Raw genomic sequence first — 27,779 nt, forward strand, 5'->3', positions numbered from 1 at the left:
TAAGTTGGAGGACTGGCTTTTCTATCCCCTTCAGCCCATGTAAACCTGCCATCTGGGTTGCTTATTGTGTATAGTTTTTGTTTTAAAAGAAAAGCAACTATAAAGCTTTAAATAAAAAACTTTATTAAATCATTTAGACTTGAAAGAAGTCACAATAATTAATGCACTCCACAACTGTAGTAAGTGCATTCTGTACACCACCAACCCAAACGGATTGATTCTGCATTTTATAAATAAAAATGAACATATTTACAATGAACAATAAAAGCTTTGTATTAGGCAGTTAAATTAGCAGATTACACAAATGTCTACAGTTGATTTAGAAAAGTACAAATCTACAGTATTACATAACATACTTATGACTTAATTAGGTTTAAAAATTCCAGAATTTCAAAATTTTGATATATGCTTAATTTCTTACCATGGCTCTTCATATCAGTATCTATAACCCTTTTTTTGGGGGGGAGGGGACGGGACAAAAACCTCCTTTTGCTCTCTACAGGCTTGTTAGTACAAAGCACATCCCCTAAAATCTAGTATGGTGTGGAAATACAATCCACCAGTTCTTCTAAAGATAGGCTATGAATAGTGACCATATGTACACCTGTGATACTTTTACTTTAAAAATAGTGCAGATTCCCAGTTTACCCACCAGGGACAAAAATGGAGTCATGATTTTTCAAAGTTTCGAGATCACCTTCATTTCTCCAGAGAGCAAGTGATCAGGGAATATAGTCATCAGGTTTAGAGACTAATTTATTCTATAAAAATACAGTATTTTAATTCTATTTACATATTACAGATCTCTCCAGTTTCCCCAGACAGCTAACATTTACAGTATCCAAACAAATGGAAGCAGTGTGCTGGACCAATCAACCTATGAGGATCAAGGCAGAAAGAGTAATGGAATGCAAAAAGTTTAGTTATTGGCTTGCATCGGGTCATCTAACAATAGTGAACAAGATTAACGGAGCTCCATCCAACCTGTTTTCTACATAACATGAGAAATAGAGAACAACTGTTTCAGAGATCAACATTATGTGCCAGAGGTTCCGGCCTGCTGAATAATCACTTTGAGATATGTTGAGTGTACTCAGGATAATTGTGCCCAATTATTTGCTTGGTTGTCTTGAATGCTTAATTCCAGAGGAACTCATTGTCCGTGACCTCTGCCTAAGCAGTGATTTTGCTGGGAGTTCTAAGTCTTCAAATAAAGGGTTTTCTATGATGTCTTCTGCCTCTGGTCTTTCAGTGGGACTTGGAGAGAGCATGTGCTTTACCATAGTGTACTAGAAGAAAACAAATGATGTGCTATGTGACATTTCAGACAGCAAAACTATTTTCAAATGGCTTTGGTATTTAATGTTCGATCTTTACTTTTAGATGAATGAACAACTAGAAGACACCCCAAAATATTTTTCTAGCAATTTATTCATTAATCTTTTGGCACAGTGGTTGGGAGTATATAAAAGGCCTGAAATCTGGATGCACAGTGGCATCAGATTGACCCTTATGTCTAAAGGATTAAAGGCCCACTTGTCTAGTCAAATCTGGCCCAAGATCTTTTAATAAAGCAAACGGGGAAGACTAATAATTGCACATTTACAAACTCTACAAATCTTGGGCCAAGTTTCTCTTAAGCATGCACTCAATCCTTAGATTTAAAGAACTACTGATAGCTAGTCTTAAAGGGAAACTCCAATGTGTCAAAGCATAATATAAGTAGATACACATTAAATACATATTTTAAATAGTTAAAACTAAATATTTACTGTACCTTCAGAGAAATAACGCACCTTTAATCTCACTTCAGCTCAGTACTCACAGCAGACCACACCTGTACAAGTCAGGCTGAAGAGGTAGCCTGAGAAGGAGGCTGATCTAGTCTGAGTACAGGGCTAAAGCAGCCAGAAAAAAAACTGGAAATGAGAGAGACTCAATTTCTCATGAAGGGTTTTTTCAAATTAGGACCCTCCTCCTCTGAAGTTATCCTACTACTTTAGAGGGACAGATTTGACAACCCAAAATATGGCATGTCATGCCCCATGATATATTTTTGCTTACACAATTTTCCCCTTAACAAGATTCAACTCTTATAGTTGGTTCCCAAGGGTGTGTGAGAGAATTCATCTGCAGCCCCAGTTTCACTTATCTAGGACTGTTTCCTGCATTATGAATATGGATTTAAAACAGGAGGATGGAATGGATGAGAAAAGAGATTACGTAATGCTCCTACATTAGCAAAACCAGATATTTTCAACTCATAGCAATTAGACTAGGTGGGGCAAAAGGTATCAGTGTACAGGTTATAGCAGTGTGATTTAAAAATGACTATTCCTTATTTCAGAGGCACAGTAAAGTACCTGAAATAGGAATTTGGTTTAAAAACAGAACAGCTAAGACTACTTCTCTTGTCTTTGCCACCTGGCATTCCAGTTACTTTGTAATATAGAACCAAGATCAAACATATTTACCTCCTGTGCATATTTTTGAGTAAACAATGGTGGAAACTTTAAACTTCGTACTTCAGTCAACGTCTGTAACAATGTTAAAAAGGGTCATTAAACATCTTGCCCATTTAATTATTGTTCTCAAACTTAAGATACTAACTTACAAATACTAACGAAATGCACTACACAAACAAATCATTCCTGAACAATACTTTTAATACTGCTGATGAACAAGAGAAAAATGGTAGTGTTTATTAAGACTTATGTGATTGGTTAGAATTACTATGCACTTAAATAAACATGCAAGTCATTGCTTCCCATGGGACAGAGTTTGCACTCAGAGACATGACAGATGAGTTCTGGGTTTCTAACGCTAAGAAACCCAGCCACTTCCCCATAGTAATACTTTTCTGGTCCAGCCGAGTACTCTCAACAGAGCAGTATTATAGACAGTGTACTGCTAGGGACACTTGGAATTGTCTGCATTACACCTAGGACAACCAAGGTTAAGGTCACTGGCTACAGATCTTAGAAAGCCACATGGATATTCATATCTACTTCATACTTCGGGACTAATGAACAGATTGATTACAAGTTTTATAATTCATTAGAAACTTTAGTTGCCTTTGTACAACATAACCTATCTCCATTACAGTCCCTGTTCACTTCATACCAAAGGCGTCGGCTCCTTCTAGTGGAAACATTTTCTCCAGTCAACTATAGTTACAAATTACTATGCTGCTGTCACTAATAACGAATTTAAATGCCCTAATTTCCAGTACTAACCCATGACCCATTTGAGCTTGCCTCAGAAACAGGAGATGCTTTGCATTTGACTTTGTTAAAAAAGGGCCCCTTTTGCAGCAATCTGAACACAAAATCTGAAGCTTAACGTCAGTCAAATATTATTATGCAGGAACTGAGAAGTCTAAATCCCTGATGAGTCATAGTGCTGGGTGGCGACGGCCGTTCTAACACGGCCAGGAAAAATAGTTTCATGGGAAAAGGGCACTGAAATCTGGGGATTAAGCAGGATGTCATCTGAAGAATCCTGCTCTCTTTGTAGGACTAAACAGATCAGCATTTGATGTTCTAATTTAGCAGTAATTTGCACTGCCACAGCCCCACATCTGCCTGAGCCCTGCGGCTTTGGTCTGAGGAAGGGGCAGAAGTGACTCTCATGCTCTGAGTCCTAAGTGCTCCGTTCCTTGTCTGTTGCCCAGGTTTTATTGGGGGTAAGGCACTACTGTCTAGCTAACAGGTCAGGGAGAGGGCTCTTATTTTTAGCTACTAGTGCTCAATCATGGGTAGTTCAAAGAGCCAATTGAACAGCCCTTTCTTACCAGCATGACAGGCGAGTGGGAGACAGCTAATGGGGGAGGAAGTGAGCACAGGATTAGCTAAAATGCCACCTTGAGTAGGATTAGCTAAAGTCAAGGGTCTCTCTCTCTCTCTCTCTCTCTCACACACACACACACACACAAGGGTCTCTCTCACACACACACACACGGGTCTCTCTCTCTCTCTCACACACACACACACACACACACACACACACACACACACACAAATAAAACACTAAAGAAAATACAGTGAAAACAAAAACAAGGGAGAGTTCGCTTCTGGTTAGCCATAGAATCATGGGGCTTGTCCATACAGCCACTCATTGCATGTCAAGTCGGGGTGTAAATCTACAGCACCCCAGCCTGCTGTGCACTCAGTATACATGTGAATTCTGCTACCACGCACTAACAGTTCTTTGATCTACTCCTGATGCACTGCAGATTTACACCCTGGCTTTCCATGAATGAAATCGCTGTACAGACAAGCTCCTGGAGGTAGTACTCTGGATGCAGTGCAATTTAAAGTCCTGTTCCCTTGACTGACAGGTTTGCTTCTGCATCCATGGCAAAAAGTGAAGAGACAATGATCTTACTCATTTTATGGGCTTCTTGCCTGAAAATGAGAAGGAAAAGTGTTTTTGGGGGAATGTGTCCCAGTAAATTTAATGTTACAATTTTCTGTTTCTGGAAAAGCAGAATTAGAAATGGTTTTGGCAACAAGTGACTCAAGTTAAGCAATTACCCTTGCTCTCCTGGGGGCATGTTCATATAGATTATAAAACTCCACAGGTATTAGGACTCCTTACCCAGTGGAGTGCTATACTGCAATAGGAGACAGGTTTCAGAGTGATAGGCATGTTAGTCTGTATCAGAAAAAAGAACGATGAGTACTTGTGGCACCGTAGAGACTAACAAATTTATTTCAGCATAAACTTTCGTGGGTTAAAACCCACTTTATCAGATGTATGCAGTGGAAAATACAGCAGGAAGATACGTGCGCGCGCGCTTTCAGGTCAGACTTATGTTCAGTGGCAGGCCTGTGAGACAAAATTTGAACTATGTCAAAACAGTCCACTTCACAAAGAATTTAAATCCACCATTCATGTCAATAACTAACCTTGGTGGAAACAACCACTTGTTCTCTCCTACACAGACCATTATTCACCAAGGGCAGGCAAGGCTCCTTCCCTGGCCCTCATTCCTCTGCTGTGAATGAATTCTCAAAGAGCAAGGAAGGAGCTATATGCATTTTTCTAAATCAGATTTTCCTAACAGGACACTGTTAAGTGGGAATTATGATACAACAGACTGTAGCAGGAATAACAAGTAACCTCTCCCCAATTCATGGCTAATGTAACACGTGAATAATGTAAGTCACCCAATTGCTAGAGAAGTAGGCAAGGCTGCTTTAAGGTCAGAAGTCTGTTCTGACTGGATGGACTTCAAAAGCAGGGAAAAGCAGCAGAAACCTTCCCTGGGTGTTGGGGAGGAGAAGAAAGGAGAGAGAGTGGGCGGGGTGAAAGGAAGAAGGTGACATAGAAAATGGATCCAAGAATTGGGGTTCAACCCAAAAGCTGTAATGTGAACTCTGGTTTCTGGTAAATTCTAGTTCTATAGCTTCCCTTAGATGGCTTTAGAAATGAAGAAATTATAGCCTCATAATTAAGTTGCCCATATTTGCTCTACTGTACAAGTTCTGCATACTGCTCCACGTCACTCTGCGTGGAGGTTGACACAGAAACACTTCTTTATTACACTGCAGCCAATTCTGTCATGTCTTACTGCTATATCATAATAACCTCATACAAATATTTGGTAAGCCACTTTCATACAGTACATTATACACAGAAATGTTGGAATTGAGAATAGTATTTTTGCACAAGAGCATACCTACCCTAACCCGCTCCATCTGAGTATTAAAGGGGTAAAGCAGCTCAAACAGAATCAGTCCCAAAGAGAAGATATCCACTTTGTGTGAATACGTGTTCCCATAAATCTGGAAAATGCAAAATCAGGTTCATGTTACTTGCAGTGTTTTGATGGTATTAGTGCATCTGAAATCACTATGGAACACACAAAACCCCGTTTAGTTCAACACACACAATCAGTTCTGTACAGGGCTGAAGAGGGTGATTCATCAGGCACTCTATTCAAGTATTCAGATTTTATCTGAATAGAGGAGAACAGTAATGGTCTCTCCTTAGGAGAATAATTGAACAAGTTTTACAAGTAATGTTTTAAAAGTAACACTGAAAATGACAATATCAGATTTCAGCTCATACTGAAATTTTACTTTTATGGGCACAGCATAAGAACCTGAACAGAACTCTGATCATATCAAGTTACAATCCTCCAAACTAAAAAACAGATCAAGGTCCTGCTTCCTGGGAATCTGCTATATATTACCAGGAATAAGGTCATTATTCCTTCAATTCCTAGGATGGATTTTCAGTGGGGCCTCAACATGGCTTCCATGTGCACTCACCCAATTTTGCATATGCACTTTTCCAGCACCAACACCTGCATGTGCAGTTGGACTTAAGCTTTTTTTTTTTTTTTTTTGTGTGAACTCCATCACATGGGTTCACATAAGTCAGTGCTGGAAAGATGTGTGTACAGGCATGTATGTACACAAGTGGATGTCGAACTCCAGTTCTTGATAACCCCAATATCCGAATATACACAATCACAGCATGAAGTTGATCCTGATCACTTAATACTTGTCTGGTAGGCAGAAATAAATTAAATAAACTTTAAAAAGACATTGCATCTTTTCACATCTTTTTTCAAGAAGAGAATTAAATTCATTCATGACACTGCATCGTGCAAGAGAAAAACCTCACCTGTTCTGGACTCATGTAAAGTTTGGTCCCAACTTGTCCCGTGTGTCTGGCATAAGCTGGCATTGGAGTAAGAACAGATTCTTCCTCCTCATCTTGGTCCATAGCAGTTACCAGGCCAAAGTCCCCAACCTTTACTATGTCATCCATTGTGAAAAATATATTGGAAGGCTGGAAAAACAATCAGATGAGAGATAAAAAGAATTACGAACATGAAACAAAAGCCTTTACCTCCCTATCTACAGCAATTCATTCAGGCAGACTATATTAAAGGTCAACTGCAAAATAAAGATCAATTTACTTAACTGAGAATCCCAGTTACTCTGGCAAAGAGCATTCAACATTAACTGAAATCTCACTTTCTTTAAAACCCTTTAACTGACAGTGGTTTGCTACTGCCTCCCTATAGAGGATTGAACACACTTTACAAATATCTATCGTCAACATCTCTGAGGGAAACACTCCTGGAATAAGAGTGGGGGCAACTAAAGGTGCATCTACATGGCACACTTCTTTCAGCAGCACGTAATATGCCTACATAGGACGCCCCCAGCAGGGGTATAAACAGCAGTGTAGACGGTGAAGCACTGCTTAGACGAGTAAAGACACGCCTGAAGTCTGTGGGTACGTACCTGGGATTATACCAAATATGGTCTCTACTCGCCCAAGCAGTGTCTCCCTGTCTATATTGCTCTTTTTAGCAGTGCAGTCTCCTTCTGCCTCCCTGCTGCTGGAGCCTTTCCCCGCCACAGGGAAATATTCTGGAAGTGGGGAAAAGGCTCCGGCAGGAGCAAGGCAGCAGGGAACTGCCAGAGACTTTTCCTGCTGCCTCCTCCCTGCCAGAGCCTTTCACTGACATGTAGCTACATGCCACAGTGTGGACACAGCCTGTTTTTCACAGCAGCATGTAGCTTGACATACCCTAAACACTGTCTACATTGGTATGCAGTGTAGACATAGCCTGAGTCACAGAGAGGTTCCTGATTCCCCTTTGATCACCTGGCTGGGTTGGGAATTAAGTCACAAATCAGTGGCTGGGTCAGGAATGGACATCTGTAGTGCTGACTCCCAATCCCCTGATCTGACCTGTAGACCACACTCCCTTCTGAGTAGTTTTGACCCAGACTGCAACAACACTCTTAATTACAACATTACAAACATAATGGAAAGCTGAGAATTAAGTCCTACTTTCCTACAGATATTATGCTGATTTAACTGCTGGAAAGCCAGACAAGCATATCCACAATGGAACAAAAAGATAATTCCTGATTTAAAATCTAATATTTTTATGGTTTATGAACGTAGTAGTGAACTAGTCTCAGCTTTGCCTCAGTCCCAGCTTACTAACTGCCAGAAAACACAAATCACTAGCAATAGCTACTTCAGAATTATATAGAAATGGAATGATCTACAAAGATCAGCTCAGGAGTGCTTTACAGCTTCTGACCCATAACGGTGTGTGTATATACACACAATGCTGCACACAGAGAAGATCATCTATATAACAATGGTTATTTCTAAATAATGTACTGCGAGTCTCTATTCTGTTTGGTCAGTGCCCTCAGAACTTCCTACTGACATGCCCACAACAGACATGGTTGCCTACCCTCCCACTACCCCAGGTACTAAACACATGAAAGGAGTTATTTTAGTGGAGAAAGGGTGGACTTTAAGAAGGGGCCAGAAGAAGCAGGGATGGACAAGACATTAGGAATGGAGCTAGGTGAAGAGATGGCTAGAGGGAGTTGAGGAAGTCTACTCCCCTCAGAATTCATCACCAGAGCACAGGGAGGTGCACGGCTGAGAGGACACAGGACACGTTGATTGTCCATTAACTGTGGAGCAGGGAACAAAACTTCCTTGGCAGAGCTGGCGCTGTGGAATGCTTTTCCACAAGAGTAAACAATGGTTACAAACCTGACCACCATCATCTCCAAAGCACACCTCACTACCTTGGCTTTTCCACCATTGCCACCTGCCCATGGTGTGGGGGAGAGGGATGAGTGAGCAAAAAAAAAAAAAAAAAAAAAAAAAAAAAAAGTCTGTTGACTTGTGTGTCAAAAGCGTAGATAGCTCTGAGATGAACAAGGTATAAATCTACGGACAGGGAGTGCCTTGTTAATTCAGTAATAATCACTCCCGGGGCTGGTGAACTCAGCTTCAGGGTTTGTTTCCTACAATAATTTCCTAAAACGAATACCTTGGCCTTGAGAGTTTTAGTGAAGGATAATTACCACTTTGTAAATGCAGAACATCCTCAAATTATCTGTAAAGGTATTTATATGGCCCTCATCACCAGTGTATGAACACCTCTCAACTGAAATGAATAAAAACTCTCCCTTCCCCAACCTTCTCTTCCTGTAGGTGAGTTATCAAAATATGTATTTCAAACTGTAGCATGGAACTAGTTTTCTGGGAACAGATTCCTCCACTAGTGATTTAGATACCATAGCCTCAGGTAGTCTCCAGTTTACTGACATGTAGGTAGTTGAAGACAAGATTACACTTCCTCCTCCAAGACAATAAAAAGGAAGAAAGTGTTATGGATAGGGAGGGATTCTAAAAAGAAGGGGAATTGGACCCTTAAGAACAGTTTTTTTTCCCCCAATCCTCTCTCCCTTTACCTAGCCTTGCCTATAGCTTCAAGCAATCAAGGAGATCTGGAACTATCAAATATTGCAAATGGCAGCAAAAACAAGCCAATGAGTAAACAAGGAAGAATGACTTCCTGAGAGGAAAAAAATCAAGCAGTAGACTCTCTGATGTAAGGTAACAGGTCAAAGGGAAACTTTAGAGGGATGTGGCAATCACTCAGACTCTCAGAAAACTTTTCTAGAGCATTTTTTGAACAAGATGAAGTTCTCAGTAGTATGATTTTTTTCATGTCAGCAATGGAGCAAACTGCCTTTCTGGAAAACTACTGCCTGGTTAGGGAACTCTGCCTGCAATGTTTCCCAGCCACTGAGACCTTTTGTCTTTTGGTGTCATTCTGGGATTATGATGTTTTTCAAGCTCATTCTGGCATTATAATGAAAACGACAGTTTTATTTTCACGTGGCTCATTCCCTTCCAATGAAATCGAAGTGTGACATTTCTCATTGGTTGAGGGAATAGCATACATTCCTTTTACCTTGAAATGAGGCCAGCTCTGATCAGTGAGAGCCTTTAATACCTGTATTTATAATGAACAATCCTGGAACTACACAGTTAACCAAGTGTGGTTACTTACTAAAATGGTATGAACAACCTCTTATTATGTTGGACAAACCACAGAATTAGGTAAAGATTTGTTCCAGTAAATTTCAAGAACCACAGAAAGGTGAATAAACTAGCTTGTTGATTCTAGCAAGAAAACTCATAAGCTTCTCTCGTAAAACAGCATCCAAGTATCGTAGCGGCAAGATACAGATTTTAGACACTTTTTTGGGACACTGAATAAAGAATGTTGTTAATTCAAGGGAATACCCTGAATGCAGCTTATACTAAGCAAGAATTTAGAAATGGGAGAGATTTAGAATATCTTATCCACCTCCTTGCCAGTGTCTATAAAACTTTTAGGAGGCCCCGGCAAGATTCTAACTCACAACTGCTGGTTTAGAAGAGCAGAGCTCTAACTCAAGATCTACAGGAAAGACAGTTACCTGTTCTATAACTGGTGTTCTTTGAGATGTGTTGCTCATATCCATTCAATGACCTGCCCTCCTTCCCCACTGTCGGAGTTTCTGGCAAGAAGGAACTGAGGGTGGGGGGAGCCGGCAGTGCCCCTTATACTGTGTCATACGTGTGCCACTCCAGAGGGCACCAGAGCCAATCCCCTATGGATATCTCTGAGGGAAAAACTTCCGGCACCAGTGCATGTGGTGAGCACACACACCTACAATGAAATGGACATGAGCAAGCATGCAAAGAAGAACCTCAGTACCCTTGTATTGGAGAACCAGTTTAAGCCACTGAGCCCAATGAAAGGCTCTAAGAAAGCTATAAGATACCTATAGTAGTATTATTACTATTGTGTTTTAATAACTCCCCCCCCCACGTGGGGCAAGGTACCAATATGTTTACAATTAAAGTATCTGAAAATTATCCTTCTGTTCTGTTTCTCGGGGATTAAAATTTCTGATTCTGGCTTCAAAAATCAATAGTAAAAAGTTTGCTGGTCCCAAAAATATTTGGGCTGGTTCCAAATGTTTCTAACTCTGGCATATGTTTGCTGTTGTAACTGATTTTGAACTCTGTAAATGTTGGTAGTTGCACAAACCTTAAAATTCTTTGTACCTGTGATGGCTGCCTTCCCCAGCACAGTCTGACTGTGTGTTGCAGTCAATGTCAAACAGTTACTGTTTCCACATTTGAGGAGTTATAACATTTCACATAAGTGGGGAAAAACTGTGGACTTTATTTTGTTCTTCCAAGTTCAATATTTACTCCAATTAATTGGGCAATGACAGCTCCTCAACCAAACAGGACCTACCTCTGATGTCAGCAACAGCATGGAACTCAGTTTCTCAGAATTCATTGGGAGAAGCAGCAACAGTGAAGTACAAATAGTATATAAGTTTTGATATTCATCAGTAAATACTGATGGTGCACAACAGTGATTCTAATGCTAGAAGTTCTAGAGCTAGCAGCCACTAAAGTCAGGTCAGAATTTAAGTAAAGGGGGAAAAAGGTACAATGACAATCAGAATGATACTATTTTAATTTAAGACCTCAATATCTCAAACCATCAGAATTAGAAACAAACACTACAACAGCTTCCCCACGGCGAACAGCATTCACTTCTAGTCCTGATGTTTTAATAGATATCTGACATTAAAAAGACATTACAACCCTCAGATCAGTTGTACTGGGGTTTTGGCATTGGTCCAAGAATTCAACTGCGAGTAGTTTAATTTTCAATTCTGGAGTTACAGTACTTTTTACCTTTTAACTTTGAATTGTAGAACTGATTTCAAAATGGAAACTAACTATGCCCTCTAGCTCAACAACCACCTAAGGTGCATGCTACCAAAAAGTAACTCCACTGGAAACAGAGTGAACTAAAGGATGTCATAATGAATACAGCTTAACTGTGCCTGGTAGGAATAATCCTATAGTTGGGAAATCTTCATAGGCATAATTAATGGTAATATTTACCGCACCTGGACAAGTATATTTCCAAAGCACTGTACAAACATTAACTAACCCTCATAACACCCTGTCGAGGTAGGAAATGCTATCTACTACCTCAACAGGGAAAAAAACACAGGGCTTGGCTTTACTGAAGGCTTAGTCTGAGGTATAACTCATGTGCTACCCCTAACTATCCCATACACACACAAAAACTCAAGCTAGATTAAAGTGGTGCTTTAAACTTGAGCTAATTGGCCCATCTGGGGGTGTGGGTTGAAGCTCAAGAGGTGCTGAAGCTCAAGCTAATAATGCAGTGGGGACTCAGCTACTCCATGCTGTTAATACACTCTGTGCTACCCACGCATTGTTTTGCAGTGTGACTGTTCTCACTTGAGCCAGGTTAAGTCAAGAGGATGTAACTGGAATGCACATAACTTGTGCTAACACTGTGGCAAAGACAAGGCTACAGAAGGGGAGAGAGAAAGGACACCTGCCCAAGAACACACAGTGAGTTAGAGACACAACTCGGTTTACAATTCAGGAGCTCCAGTCTTCTAGTGATGCACACTGTTCACTAGATCATGCTGGACAGTCAAAGGGCTAAGATCTGGATAGTGTTCCTTTATCAATACAAACCTTGAGGTCCCTATGCATTAGTCCTTTACTATGAAGAAACTGAACTGCCTCAGCTATCTGCAGGAATATCTGCAGACACTCTGCTCTTTCCCTCTCCTCTATCATGCATCTTCTGTTCATCCAGTCTTTGAGGTTTTCCTTCCTGCACAGCTGCATCTGGATATAGAGGTATACTTTTGGCGAGGTGGGTTTGACTTTTTCTGCAGTATTTTTAGAAAGGTCCAGACTTAAACTTGTTGGTCTTGGTGGAGAAACAGACAGAGAGCTTCCTGAAGGAGATTTCCTATTCTCAAATCCTTTTGCACTTGTTGCTTTTTCCTTACAATGGCAGTAGTCATGTGAAGCATCACTTCTGTTACCTTCCTTACTGGAAGTGTTATCACAGCCAGAATCCTCAAATACAATGGAGGAAGAGGTCCTCTCCCTCAGCCGTACACCAGGCACAGCTGGAGGACAAAGTTCAATGGAGTGGCCTGGATCAGTCTCATCAACAGTACTGTCCTCTATATCACAGTCTGTAAGGACACTGTCCTGCAGGTTTAACATCAGATCTGCTGACTGGTTCAAGTCCCGGTTGTCAGTGGCAGAGAACTCCACTGGAGAAAGTTGGCTCTCTGATGAATCGGACTGGCCACAAGCTATCCCCACAGAGAAAGACTTAATGTTCTGTGGTGATGTAGCAATAATTTCAATGTGCTCCTTTGTAGAGAATGGCTCTGTTCTAATTTTGAATGATGGAACTTCCATTGGACTGGGAGAACTGAGTGGCCAATCAGTACTAAAAAAAAGGAAAGTCAGATTAATACTACGGAATTGGGTTTAATCCTAAATGCATTGTCTGCAGATAATACGGATCATTTAAGGGGATCTAGTAAGATCTCTATTAGCTTTGCTAGTGGAAAGTAAATGTCAGTTATAAATTAGAAAACACAAGCAGAGTTATTAACAATCAGGATCCTTCATTATTTATATTTCTTACTGACAGCATTGTTTTTCCCTCTATACTCGTAATACACTATGAAGTCCCTATTAATCAAAAATCCTGAAACGCACTAAATGAAAATATAGAGGTCATATAATGAAACAGAAAAGTTTAGCAGGCAGTATCTCAGTGTTCATTGTGCGTAATTATGCTTTTATTGTAGCACAGAAGGGGTTAAATTGGTAGAATACCCCTTGAAATGGTGATTAAAAGATGCTTTTGTATGCAGTTTGGAAACTGAAGCCATGGTTGTAAAGTTTAAAATTATATTGTAGCAAAAGAAGAAACTTCTAATCACAAAAAGGCCCAAGTGCAAAAGTCAAGTGAAGTGCTTTAGGATCTCCCATATGCACAAAACAGAATTTGATTAAAAGGCTAGAGGACACAGGCTAAGAAAAACATTTTAAATGAGACGCAACATATTTGTACATTGCTAATTAAGTCCATCAACTTTAGTTTAAAAGTTTATAACCTTGTCTATACTGGCTGGTCTCTGTATATTTCTTGAATAGATCATCAGCCTTCCCATCCCATCACTAAACACAGTATCGCTTTCAAAAGATTCAGAAATGGTATATTACCTTTCGTCTTTTATCCACAGTTCATCCATTTTTTCCTGCCATCTCTCAGGTGGTGCTTCCAGCCATGCATTGAAATATCGAACAATACCTGGGTGCTCAAGTTTAGCTAATGCTTTAACTTCACGCATCACCTTTTCACGAGCCAATTCCCTAGGATTAAACAAAAAATATCACATAAAGCAGCAGTCTTACTCAGGCATTTCTGAAGAGGATTTAAGCACTGAAATTTAGCCAAAGGTAGACTAGTATGAGTTGGTCTATTGGTATTACTCTGCACAGATCTGAGGAAGATCCATCTTAAATTCCTCAGCCTCTCTCCCTGCAGTTAAGAGTGCTAAAGATACCGCAAGTTCAGTAGTTATGAGCACACCCACTCAGAGATCTCTTTTTCAATTAAGAAGGAGCAACATAAAAGGAGAGACTTTTCATCTCATTCTAGTCTCAGTCATTCTCTAGAGGTGGGGAAAGGGTTAGAAGGAATATGACTCAGGTATGTAGAGGATCCTTAGATACACAAAAGCAAAAAACTAAACAAAGCAAATTAAGGTTTTGCAGGATAAAATTAAATTCATTTTATGTCAAACTACTCCAGCACCAAGGACTTTAAACTGTAACATACAGAAGTGTTTGCGTTTAGAGTCATTGTCCCACTTAACTCCCACAGGAACAGCAGAAAAATACAACCTTTAATTACAGTAAAGAATCTAGAAAATTAGTTATGATGCATAATACTTTAAGTAGCATTTATAGAGCATCATTCACGGAAAGAGCTTTACACGAGAGTAAAGTTTATCCAGGTTTTACAGATGGGGAAAACACTGCAAATAGGGAATAGAACTCAGGCCTATGATTCCCTGATCAGTGTTCTAGTTACTGGGCCAAATGCAAAATCTCTTTAGAAGACTAACTAAATAAAGTCAAATCACAATTGTTTCATTCAACAGCTAGCTGTAGGACAGGGTAAAATTCAGATACAGTACTTGCACAGTTTTCTGAACAAAACCTTAAGTGAGTTATTTTCACTCGTAGGTTAACATATTTATGAAGAAAACAGATTTAATTGCTTAGCCCGCTCTCCCTTCCAGTGGGGCTGCTTCTGTTCTAGGCCTGGTATAGACTGCAATGTTAGCTGATGTAAATTGACTTATTTGAGCATGCATCTTACTTTCAAATTGGTCTCCCACCAATGTAAGTGACCTGTTATAGTAGATGCAGTAAAACCACTTCCCTGAATGGCATGGAGCCATGGCCAACCTGCCTATGTCGACACAGTGCAAGTGTATACACCGCATGACCTGTGTTGAGCCTAACAGTTCTCCAGTTGCTGTCCCATAATGCCCTGAAAGAGCAACTGCTAAGATCACAATGGTAAACGTGACTGCCCAGGGATCAGATATCGGAAGCCCCCTTTAAAACTCCCCACATATATTTGAAATGACTTTTCTGATAGCCCACTTTGGCAAGCACACTCTGAAGCTCTCCCCTGTTGTGTGCAACTGCCCAACCAACCATGCCAACTACACACACTAGACGTGCTCCTGCCTGGAGTAACAAGAGGTACTGGATCTCCTGAGCCTGTGGGGAGAAGAGGCTGTATCTACCAAAAGCTTCCACAGGGGATGCAGCCAAAGGCTTACAACAGGGATCAGCAGCAGTGCTGCAGGAAAGCAAAGGACCGTGCCAGGCGTCCTACAAAGCCAGGGAGTACAATGATCAATGTGCGCTGAGCTGCAGACCTGCCATTTTTACAGTGAGCTGCATGCCATACTCATCAGAATCCTCACCTTGCAGACCACCACGGATACCTCAGAGGAACCTGAGACGGATACCCTGGCCATGAATAGTAAGGAGGAAGAGTGCAGGGGGATGGGAGAGACTGGGCAGGGGGCTCCAGCTATGCCACGAGTCAGGACCTATTTGAGACTCCACCACAGTCTAGCCAGTCCATCAGGCGAGTGCAGATGAGCATGACAATGGGGAAGAGAACGCAGGTAAATATGTGCATGCGTTTTTCCTTATAACGTTTACATTAAAGATAGTACCTGGCCCTTCCCCAAGTTAAGACACAGACATCGACTTGTCATTGGTTTTACTCGTATGAGAGGAGGTAGAGGTACAACAAAGAGTTTGAGTTGGCACCCGCTTTTCATTCCCCTGTTGGGTTAGACAGGGGTGGGGAGGCCAGGCAGAGCACTCTGTTTATGTACACAGGGATGTCTCTAATTCATAGGTTCAGGAAAACACCCATATTTATAAATGTACAGAAAGCACTATGTAATTCTTAGCAGCACCCAAAGCTCCAGGTTGAGAACAGTCCAGCAGAGAATACAACTGTGTCTGACCATTAAAGTGCTCTTTCAAAGCCTCCCTCAACCGCACAGCTCCAGTCAGGTTCTTTTAGTGGCCTTTCGTCTGGCTGCTCAAAATCAGTGCACAGCCACTCCATCTCAACTCTCCACCTTGGAAACAGTTTTCCTCCCTTTTCCTCACAAATATTATGCAGGACACAGCAGGCAGCTATAAAATCATAACCAGCGGGATATTTTTCTCACCGAGATCCAAACTAGCAAGTAAACACTGCCAGCGTCTCTTCCATCTACCAAAAAGGACATTGAGTGATTCTATACCTGCTGAGCCAGTAGTTAAATCTTTCCTTGGTGCTGGTGAGCTGGCCAGCGTACGGCTTCTTGAGCCAGGTGAGCAAGGTGTTGGTTGGGTTCCCCAGGATCACTACTGGCACTTCAAAATCTCTAAAGGTCTTAAAGCATCCCTTGTGATCCACCAACAGAAAACCACAGAACCACCACAGAAAAGCAACCCTTTGTGTTGATGTACTCTGGGGGAAGGTGGGCTGGCGCCCAACTAGGGATATATGTGCTATCACCCCACCACAGTTTGTGAACCCCACTGCTGCAAATCCATCCACTAGGTCCTGCACATTGCTCAGAGTCACAGTGATGCGCAGTAGGAGACGATTAATGACCCTGCACACTTGCATAACAACCCCACTCATTGTGAGTTTTCCCAACTCCAAGATGGTAGCACTGACTGGTAGCAATCCAGTATTGCAAGTGTTCAGTGTGTGACTGCCACCTGCTTCTCCATGGTCAACGCAGCTCTCATTCTGGTGTCCGTGTTCTCAAGGGTGGAGGCCTGCTCAGCACACAGATCCAGGAATGTGGCCTTTTGCATCCAGAAGTTTTGCAGCCACTGCTCATTGTGCCAACCCTAGATTTTGATGCAATCCCCTCAGTCTGTGCTTGTTTCTCAGGCCCAGAAGTGGAACTTCAATATCTGCAGCTGCTCCATGAACTCTATCAACAACCTTGAGTTGTTTTTCACTATTTCCCATAGCAAATCATCCTTGAAGAAATCCTCACATCCCCCATTGTTGCAAAACTTCCTGAAGATGTGCAAATACAGGAGAACTGTGTCTCCTGTATTTGAAAGTTTCAAGAGAATAATACAGAGCTCTGCAGGCTCCAGGCTTCTGTTAGAGATTACAGACCCCAAACAGTGCTGCAGGGAATATTTTTTTTAAAAGGCATGAAAATTATGATAAGGATGACATTATGGGATGCAGAAAGCTGCATGCTGGGAACTTGACTGTTTCCTCCAGAGATCCCTGGGTGAGTCATCACTATCTCACAAAACAATGCAAAAATGTCTCAAAAGGCATTGCGCCAGATTGCAGAGCATGGCACATGGGGATACCTACCCGTGATGCATAGCACGTTACATCGACACAAGCACTCCTGGTGAGCATGAGCAGCACCGCTGCGAGCAGCCAAGTATGCATGCGCCTGAGTGACATACAAACTTTGGCAGCTGTACGCCAAACATAAGTTGCATCGATCACAGTTTGTAGTGTAGACATAAGCCCTAATTCGAGATTTCCAGAAGCAGAGTCTCTCATCTCACACTAAAAGGAAGTGCTGCAAGCTCTGGGTAAGGCAAATTCAGAAGCTTGGCTTGACCACCTAAGGCTGAAAGAAAGGCAAGGGTTGTGGAACTAGAAAATGGAAAGGTTGGATAGAACAAAGTGGGAGAGTGAGGAAGAAAAGAGAAGGAAAAGGTGAAGCAAAAGAGGTAGGAATGGAGAGGGAAAAGCAAATTAATAGTGCTGCAAATAATAAGAGGTCCAGTTTCCATTCCTCGTGGAACCTAAGAGAATTCCTACTCAGCACTGGCATCTTTTTGAGCATCCCATTGCAAAATTATGCCCTGTCAGCGCTTCACACAAGGTGTTTAAAAGGGGCCACCACTGTGCTGTGGTTAAGTTTGTCAACCGTCAGACACCAGGAAAACCTCAAAATTATAAAAAAAAAAGTGTATCACTCATCCTAACCTACTGACGCTAGGGTATCAGTTCAATAGCAAATAATTAACTGCAAGACTGCACCCCAATAAGGCAATAAATTGTCTTTTCTAAATATAAATAAGCTCATTCAGTACCTATTAGGTAGACGGATCCTTTTGATAGCATAGTTGCAGTCATCTACTTTGTTTCTGGCTTCAAAAACAACTCCAAATCCTCCTCGACCCATACACTGAATTGGTTCAAAATCTGTTAAATACCTGGACAAAAAATTTTACAAATTATTAACATTTTGAATCTCAATTATTTCTGTCTACACTACGACCTGCTGTGGGCTCTTGGGCAAGTCATTTCACCTCTCTGTTTCTCCATTTCCCCGTCACATTTCACCTTATCTATTTAGATTGTAAATACTTTAGGGATAGGGGACTATTTTATTATGTGCTTGTACAGTGCCTAGCACAATCCTAATGTCACCTGCAGCCTGTAGGTGAGACTGTAATATAAATTATACAAACTTTACACAATAAGGCATGTATGCTTAATATAAAGATTATGGACATTTAAAGGTGTGTCTTCACAATAAAAAAAAAATAAAAAAAACCAAAAACAACAAGGTGTTCTTAATCCATGTTCGCTAACCCAGGTTACAACAGCAGTCAAGAAACGTAAACTCATCTTTTAACCTGGGGTAGCCGCTCAAATTCAATTCTAAGATCTCCTATAACGGGGTGGGAAAAATTTTGGCCCGAGGCCCACATCTGGGTATGGAAGTTGTATGGCGGGCCATGAATGCTCACGAAATAGGGGGTTGGAGTGCATGGGGGGGGTGAGGGTTCTGGGCTGTGGATGATCGGTTGGGGGTGCAGGAGAGTGCTTCGGGCTGGGACCGAGGGGTTCGGAGGGCAGGAGGGGGATCAGGGCCTGGGCAGGGGGTTGGGACACAGGAGGGGGTTAGGGGTGCAGACTCTGGTTGGCGCTTACCTCAAGCAGCTCCCAGAAGTTGCATGTCCTCCCTCCAGTTCCTACGAGGAGGTGCGGACAGGCAGCTCTGCGTGCTGCCCCGTCCACAGCCACTGCCCCTGCAGCGCCCACTGGCTGTGGCTGCCGGCCAATGGGAGCTGCAGGGACAGTGTGTGGAGCCCCCAGCTGCCCCTATGCATAGGAGGAGGAGGGGGCACATGCCGCTGCTTCTGGGAGCTGCGTGAAGCCTCGGCATGCGCAAAGCGGGGCAAGCCCTGGACCCCGCCCGCTGGCTGGAGCTCAAGGGCCGGATTAAAAATGTCTGAACGGCCGGATGCGGCCCCCAGGCTGTAGTTTGCCCACCTCTGCCTTATAAGCTTTAACTTGAGCTGCTAACCCAAGTTAAAAGCCCCATTGTTGTCTTCTCTGATACTTTAATCCAAGTTAGCAACACTTTTTTAGTTTTGGAGTGAAGACTTATCCTTAGTTTAAGTTTTCATCCCAATAAACATAGCTTCACCACCCTGTCATATAACCAAGGTGGTATTTTTCATTTTTAACTCCTACAGACTAGTCTTCTCAAGGGCAGCCCATTTCCTCAAAACCTCATTTGCTGCAGGTCCTCCTCAAACTATCCATTTTTTTATGCCATTTTTCCTAAAAGCATCTCCTTTTAGATACAATCAATCCTTTTACTCACATTCCCTCCTTTCCTCCATGCCTCATATTCTTTTAAACACTTCAATTCCTACCTTTACTAAGTTATGACTGAACTGGAAGTATTCCAGTAATATAATCTCTTATTTCCCTTTCTCTATATTTTCTCCAATCTGCAGATGACATGATCCCATATGCATCCCCTTTCCAAAAACCCCTCCTCATGTCAACAGCAGAATTGCTTATAGCATTAAATACTCTCTCCCCTTCTTCCACATATGAAGTGTCATCTTCAGTTCTCCCCCAACTTTATACACAAACATAGCAATAAACACTGAGGATCAAGGGTTATTTTATCACTCCACATGACAACAGATAACATTAGTTCAACTAACACATGCAACTGGTCATATGATCTCCCAAAGATTATTTAGAGTGATCTTATCTGCAGTCTGACTGATAATGTAGCGATAAGGCCTTAGAGTAGTAGTTGTATTAGTTATCAATTTTCATGTGTAACAGAAAAATTAAAGTAGTTAAGAATAACCAAGCTTTTAAAGTAGTTAAGAATCACTAGCCTGCTTTTCTAGATAGAACTAGTTCTCAAACTAAGACACATTATGTATTTTGTTCAATTGAGGATACTTTGATCTCTCACCTTGACACATATCCAGAGCACTTAATGTCATTCCAGCTGTTATCTTTAACCTCTCCACTAACCGACTCATATTTACTGTCAGTCGGACACTGTGTTTCAGATTCCTTCCGCTGCTGACAAGGATCACAGAAAACACAAAAAAAATCCTTTACAACACTAAATAAAGTTGAAACTAGTTGATATTGTCAAATTAGGAGATGAAATCATTTCAATATAAAGATTTCCAAAGATTACCAAAACAGGTAAAGCAATGTAATTTACTTTCTGCAGCTGCTAAGTAAATCCCACATAGCAGCCAACCGCTTTCAAAATCATTCAAAATCAAAACATGTTTTCATTCCCACAATTTCTTTAATAATTTAAGATCTGTCAACTACTTAAACTTGCACATGTAAGTCTGGAAACCAACAGAAAAAACCTTGAATAGGATTTTAACACTTTTTGAACTGATTTGATTAAGCAACAGGATCACACAAGATACTTACTCTGTTGTGAGGATGGGGATGGAAGAGTTTGCGGACGATGTAAGTTGTTGCTACAATGCAGAATAAGATGGTGCCAACTATTTCTTTCCACCAATGCAAAAGCAGAACTGGATCCTTTTTGCGGATATTCTTGTAGTTCATATTGTCAACAAACCTAACAGTGATTTGGGTGCTGCGTTTGTTCCTCTCTCTTTTATAGTATGGTAAATAGTAACCATTGTCTTTGTTTAAAAAATAAATAAATAAAAAAAATTTAAAAAATGTAAGTTTGTTTATTCCAACTTATCAAGCAGTTCTATTTTGGACAAATGTGTCTGTCCTTACAGATGTGAAATACTACACCAGAAGTTGATCTTTCAAGAGATGTGGCTACTTACAAAAACCAGCACTGTTTGCTTCCTAAACAATGGCTAAACTGTAAGAGATTTTTGTAATACTGATCAAATTTAAGCTATCAGACTTCTATACAAGTTCAATTATCCAAGGTCAAATTCCACAGCAAGCAGGGTCTCTCCCACAGAGTTAATAAACTTCAGAAGCATACGTGCTTAAAGACTTCAGTGCATGACATTTTTCACATACAAAACTTTATACTCCAACATCAAACCTCCAAAGACATAACCAACATTTAGACAAGAGAGTTTTCTGGTTTACATAGTAAATCAAGTTGCTATCATACTTAACATTTAAGAGTAATCTAATGCATTTACTGAGCTTTACTGGTAAACACTGTCCCAAGTTCTGAACAGTGTGCTTCAAGTGGCAATAGTTACCAGTTAATGAACAAAAAACCCATCACTGTTACCACATACCATATGGATACTGCAGAACTGAAAGGGCTCCGTTACTGTACTCTTCATGAGAAAACTTGTCATTGCTGAGACATTTATCAAATTCATCAGACCCCACCAACACAGGAGTCCTGGACGGAGAATCTAGGCAGAGACAGGAAATTCTTTTTTAAAAGCTAAGAGTGTTATAACAACCCACTACACTCCCACCATTTCCTGACTAAACCTCATTCCATGACAATTCCCATTGTTCAGCAATAGAAAAGATAAATACTTTAAAGAACTGACTGATTTTCATGCAAGTAAAATGTTAAGGATGAAATCAATCTTTAAAAAAGCCACCACTTCACACAAAAAACCCAACCAAACACCCCCACCAAACCCACCATCAGTTCTTAAACAAGTCAAGTAAGTGCCATTCATGTCACTATAATCATTTATTTCTTTTCTGATAGGACCAGAACGCCTATTTGATTTACAGGCAGTGGAAGGTTTGATTATTAAAAGGAGTCTGTCAATCACTATGAGAAATCAAAGGCAGTTCACCTTCAACACAAAGATTAAAAATTAAAGCACAGAACGGAATCAGTTTCCAAAGGAGAATACAATCTTCCACTTAGAGACATCAGACTAATTCTGCAGCTAATGGAAGTCACAAGAATTATCTTGTCACATTCTGCTTTGAAAAAGACAATTTGCAAAACTCTGGATCGTCACTTACGAATTAAAGGTTTCCACTTGATTGTGGGCAGTGGGATAATTGCATTGTCGTTTCTGGATTCCAGAGCCTTTGGGTTGGTTGGGAACTTCTCAGAAATTCTGACCGACGACTGAAGGTAAAGCTGGCCTCTGTACATTCCTGAGTAATAAACCAGAGAGCATATTTGACTTCAGATTTAGTTCTCTCCCACCCCCCAGCACAAAATTGCACAACTAGGAACACGGTTGCAAGACTCCTAGTGTTTCAAGAGAAAATGAAGGATTTAAGATGAACTTTTTACATACTGCACAATTGACTCTTCTCTTCAGAATCAGAGAGGAATGTTTTAGCCATTTACTGCTCATTCCTTACTCTCCACACCAAGAGAGGCTGGGAGTCATGCAGAGCCAATGACCAGAGTGCCAGTGGGGATGAGGGTTCCTTTTAAATATACTCCTGGGAGAATTCTGTACCAAAAAATTAAAAATGCTGCAAAATTTATTTGTCAAAACAACATAATGTAATCATGCCAGTTTCAATTATTTTGGTAATTTATTTCAAAAGTATCTGTCAGCAAGTTTGTCTGTAACAATACAGACCAAAAAAAGATTCTGGTAATTCTTTTTGACAAATAAATTCCTTACTAGGCATATTAGTACAGAACTTTGAGTAATTAATTTAAATGACAATACAGAACTGTATTGCCTGAACCCATCAGAAGCTGTGCAAAGGCTTGGGGGAGTCGGGGTAACAGAGGAGCTGAGGGAGAGGGAAGGAGCCTGGAGTGAACCTGGAGGGTTGTTAGGTGTGGGTGGGAGAAGCATGGAACGTTTTTTTTTTTATTTTTTTTTTTGTATTTTTGGGGAGTGGAGGGAGATTGTTAGGGAGTTCAGAAGCCTCCCCCATGCAGACCCTTGCTGACCCCAAGCCTCTCCCATTCAGTCAGGCACATCTGCCCCTCTCCCAGCATCCCACATCCTCATGTGTCTACGCAGCCTCCTTCCCCATCCTCGTGTTCCTGCAGCCTTCCTCCTCGTCCCCCATGTGGCTTTGCATCCCCACTCTCATTCAGCTCCGGGCTCAATGCTGTCACCCCACCAGCTTCTGAGCCCGCCCCCAGTCTGTCCCCCTCCCACCCTCACTAGCCATTCTGAACCCCAGTCTGTAACCCCCCACAGCAGCCCTGTGTGCCCCACTCTGTCTGTCCTAACCTGGCTTTGCAGGCAGGGTGCTGTAATGAACTTCTACTCCTGCGGGAATTCAACACTAATGTGAATGCACAGAATCCGCCCCCCAGAAGATACGTTCTGCTCCACAAGTGCTGTAGTCTGCCTTTTGCCCACCAGAGGCCGCTGTGACACCAGAACAGCCAACAGCATGAACACAGCTGACTGTTCCGGTGCCACAGCAGCATCTGGTGGGCAAAACGTGGAACTGCAGCACTTCTTGGGCAGAATGTATTTTATGCAGAAAAAATAAAATTCTTTGTGACACATGAAGTCTGTGCCTGCGCAGTGGCGCAGAATTCCCCTGGGAGTACAAGTAGATGAAAAATTTCAGAGGGTCCCCACCCACACTAAAAACAAATATCATACACTTAACCCCTCAGAGAGGGTGCAATCAACACTGTATTGTCAGGAGCATGCTGACTTTTGTTTTTGCAGAGGTGTGTGTGTTTGAGAGGGTACTCTGCCAGTTTTTGGGGAGGAGGCTATTTTCAGCATATTTATACACTTCTTTCATATTCTAGACTAACAAATTCATTGGAGCATAAGCTTTCGTGAGTTACAGCTCACTTCAACGAAAGCTTATGCTCTAATAAATCTGTTAGTCTCTAAGGTGCCACAAGTACTCCTTTTCTTTTTGCGAATACAGACTAACACGGCTGCTACTCTGAAACCTTTCATATTCTAGTTATTGAATGTGTTTCTATCATTCATCTCCTTACTATTTTAATAATGATTCAATTGTTATGAACTACATAATTACATTCTCCTGAATTACAGTTGTGACAAAGTTCCTCCTCTACCTTGGTGGGTCTTGCGCTTATTGGCAGATTTGCTCGCCTCGGAGATTCACGGCAGCCCTCAGTTTGGCCGTTTTTGTGAACCCACAGTCCAGGTCAACTTCTCCTGTGTCTGACCAGGAGTTGGGAGGTTTGGGGGGAACCCGGGCCCGCCCTCTACTCCGGGTTCCAGCCCAGGGCCCTGTGAAATGCAGCTATCTAGAATGCCTCCTGGAACAGTTGTGCGACAGCTACAACTCCCTGGGCTACTTCCCCATGGCCTCCTCCCAACACCTTCTTTATCCTCACCCTAGGACCTTCTTCCTGGTGTCTGATAATGCTTGTACTCCTCAGTCCTCCAACAGTCCGCAATCTCACTCTCAGCTCCTAGTGCCTCTTGCTCCCAGCTCCTTACACGCATCACAAACTGAAGTGAGCTCCTTTTTAAAGCCAGGTGACCTGATTACCCTGCCTTAATTGATTCTAGCAGCTTCTTGATTAGCTGCAGGTGTTCTAATCAGCCTGTGTCTTGTTTCCAGAAGGTTCCTGATTGTTCTGGAACCTTCCCTGTTACCTTACCCAGGGAAAAGGGACCTACTTAACCTGGGGCTAACATATCTGCCTTCTATCACTCTCCTGTAGCCATCTGGTTCGACCCTGTCACACAGTATATTAAAATCATTGCAGTCATCTAAAAGCTGTCTTCACTAATGTCCCAGTTTAAAAATGATACGTCTCATTGTAGCTTTCTGAATGAAACTGTCAGCAATCTTATTTACATGTAGGTTCCCTGGTATTGTTTTGATGCATGTTAAAGACAGCTACATTATTCAGTTGCATCTGTCCCATTGATGACTGGAGATAATTTTAAAGTCTTCTGAAGCTGGAGAATGAATTCAGGATGATTTAGGCACAGTGAGAAGGATTCTTATGAATTTGGAGTCCTCTGCAAACATAGTGCTTCTAAAGTACTGCAAATGACTCCAGGATCTCTTTCTTGATGGGTAACAGCTAATTTAGGCACCATCATTTTGTATGTATAGTTGGGATTATATTTTGCTAAATGTATTACTTTATGTTTAACATTGCATTTCATCTGCCATTTTGTTGCCAAGTCACCCAGTTCTGTGAGACCCCTTTGTAATTCTTTGCGGTCTGTTTGGGACTTAACTATCTTGAGTAATTTTTGTATCATTTGCAAACTTTGCCACCTCAGTGTTTATCTGTTTTTGCAGATAATTTGTTAATATGCTGAACAGCACTCGTCCCAGACCAGTACAAGCCCCTCAGGGGACACCACTGTTTACTTCTTTCCGTTCTGAAAATGGACTATTTATTCCTACCTTTTGTTTCCTAACTTAACTGGAGTGCCTGGCAACACTTTCACGATCATCTAACAATCCTTAATTCAATTTAATTACAAGCCTTCTATCTTAATCACCCTGCCTCTGATTATAAACTAACTCCCTACCCCAGGGGCAGAAGTTATTCGCAGCACAGAAATCAGATTCTATGCTCAAGCTCTGACTCCTGGGTGCTAAACACCCTCTATTTTTTTTCCCCGTGGGTGCTTGGGCCCCGGAGCACCCACCGAGTCGGAGCCTATCCTTGGGAGAAAAATTTGTATCTACAGATGGGGAGTCAGGCCATCATTACAACTAAGCATTATTTAATGTGGAACAGCATAGCGTCCATCGCCGCAGCACCATTATTAATCTAACAGGTGCAGAAGAAGGGTGGGTATCCCCGCCATTTCCTATTCCCCACCCAGAAGAACTTTGGTAGAGCTACTCAAATGAAGAGCATAAGCAGCAATTGGTAGAATGATGAAAAGGACTCCTTACCCTAAATCAAGGGACAGTGCAAAATTCCAGACCCTGGAAGTAGTCCAAGAAGTTTGAGGAATTTTTTGGTATTTGTGAATCAAGCAGCTTGATGAAGGAACCAGAAATCCATACTAGCAAGTGTTAAGTAACAGAATATAGACTTTACAGTTTGTGCTGTTTTGAAGAGAAAGTGTTTGAAAATAGGTTTCTTCATATGCATGGTAACTAGCCTAGATGAATTTTAAAAATATGTTCACTGTTCTCTTCATTCTAAAACTCAGGCCATCAGAACTGCCCTTTAATTGTTCTGGACTCTCTGAGTTACTAATCAACTACACATACTTTCCCTTTTAGAAATATTCATCATGCTATTCACTTTTTGTCCAAGAGCCAGCAACACAAGCTGACAAAGCCCTAGCAATAACACTAATAAGAACATTGCTGTTACCTGTTAAAATGGGGGGGAGGGGCTGGGGGTGGGAAGAATGCAAAATCATAGTCCTCCTCAGATTTATATTTGTCTTTTTTGTAGATATTGCAAGATGACATGGTAGTTAAAATGCCATTGGCTTGTCTATGGAAATGTTCTCACTATAGACTACCATTAGAACAGTAATACTGGTGTTATCCCTTCTGAGAAAAGAGAAGGAAAATAAAAGGTCTAACATGAACAGCCTCAGGAGGCCACACTTCATTTACCTAGAGTGAAATCAGTGGTAAGAAATGTAATAGTGCTAAGGAGAAGGAAAGCTCATGGCACAATACTCAAGGCTATTACAAATCATATCAAATAAATTCTGACCACTGGATGCGACTTAATTTACAGAAATTTCAGCTAAAATTTCATATATGGTAACTAAGTCTCAGCAGTCAGTGCAGAAAAAAAATCTTAACGTGATAAAACCAATGGTCTGAAAGAAGAGAAGTCTGTATCAGGCAATAAAACTGTCTCCCATTAACTAAATCCCAGTTTAAAAAAGCTTTAGAACTCTATTAGTCCAAAAATACCAAGACTATACATAAGCCCACATTTCAGAGTCAAAATGCATTTTATAGGTGAATAGATTTAAATAAATGAATAAATAAATAAAAACAACTACCCTGTAGTCATTTGGTCAAAATGATCAGATGAGTTATTCATGTGACCACTGGGGGCATAATGCAGCTTGTAGTTAGAACAGGGTGAATACAGCAACTCCTTCAACCACAAGTTTTTCTCAAAGTTTTAACCACGTTTGATATGATTGTGTTCATGCCCTTTGGTGTTCAGTTTCCATGAATGTGCTAGCCAAAGGGATTATTGACAAGGATGTTGTGCTGAAGCTGCATCAAGTTTTACACAAAAAGCACAGAATATTCATGGAATACACATTTCAGATTTGTAACAGTATTTTTGCCCTGGAAACCAAATTAATCCAGTCAGGGTAAAAAA

General features: G+C 41.3%; 1 protein-coding gene across 3 annotated transcripts in view; it reads right to left on the minus strand.

The window, feature by feature from the left end:
* Window positions 1–102: 102 nt before the first annotated feature.
* EIF2AK3 (eukaryotic translation initiation factor 2 alpha kinase 3) overlaps window positions 103–27,779 on the minus strand; it is a 76,962-nt gene continuing 49,285 nt past the window's right edge. The window contains exons 7-18 of one of the 3 annotated variants that reach the window (XM_043512725.1): window positions 22,538–22,675; window positions 21,838–21,960; window positions 21,026–21,246; window positions 20,541–20,653; window positions 18,400–18,522; window positions 13,945–14,094; window positions 12,382–13,159; window positions 6,637–6,804; window positions 5,688–5,789; window positions 2,475–2,537; window positions 1,797–1,898; window positions 1,157–1,289 (exon numbers count right to left, since the gene is read on the minus strand). In XM_043512725.1, the coding sequence (XP_043368660.1) occupies window positions 1,815–1,898; window positions 2,475–2,537; window positions 5,688–5,789; window positions 6,637–6,804; window positions 12,382–13,159; window positions 13,945–14,094; window positions 18,400–18,522; window positions 20,541–20,653; window positions 21,026–21,246; window positions 21,838–21,960; window positions 22,538–22,675 (2,063 nt within the window). In that variant the 3' untranslated portion in view covers window positions 1,157–1,289; window positions 1,797–1,814. Of the gene's footprint in view, window positions 1,290–1,796; window positions 1,920–2,474; window positions 2,538–5,687; window positions 5,790–6,636; window positions 6,805–12,381; window positions 13,160–13,944; window positions 14,095–18,399; window positions 18,523–20,540; window positions 20,654–21,025; window positions 21,247–21,837; window positions 21,961–22,537; window positions 22,676–27,779 lie in introns of those variants that run through there. The other 2 variants (XM_038400118.2, XM_043512726.1) reach the window with 2 other exon arrangements.

Source organism: Dermochelys coriacea, chromosome 4 (genome assembly GCF_009764565.3).
Source record: "Dermochelys coriacea isolate rDerCor1 chromosome 4, rDerCor1.pri.v4, whole genome shotgun sequence".
NCBI classification, from domain to species: Eukaryota; Metazoa; Chordata; order Testudines; family Dermochelyidae; genus Dermochelys; species Dermochelys coriacea.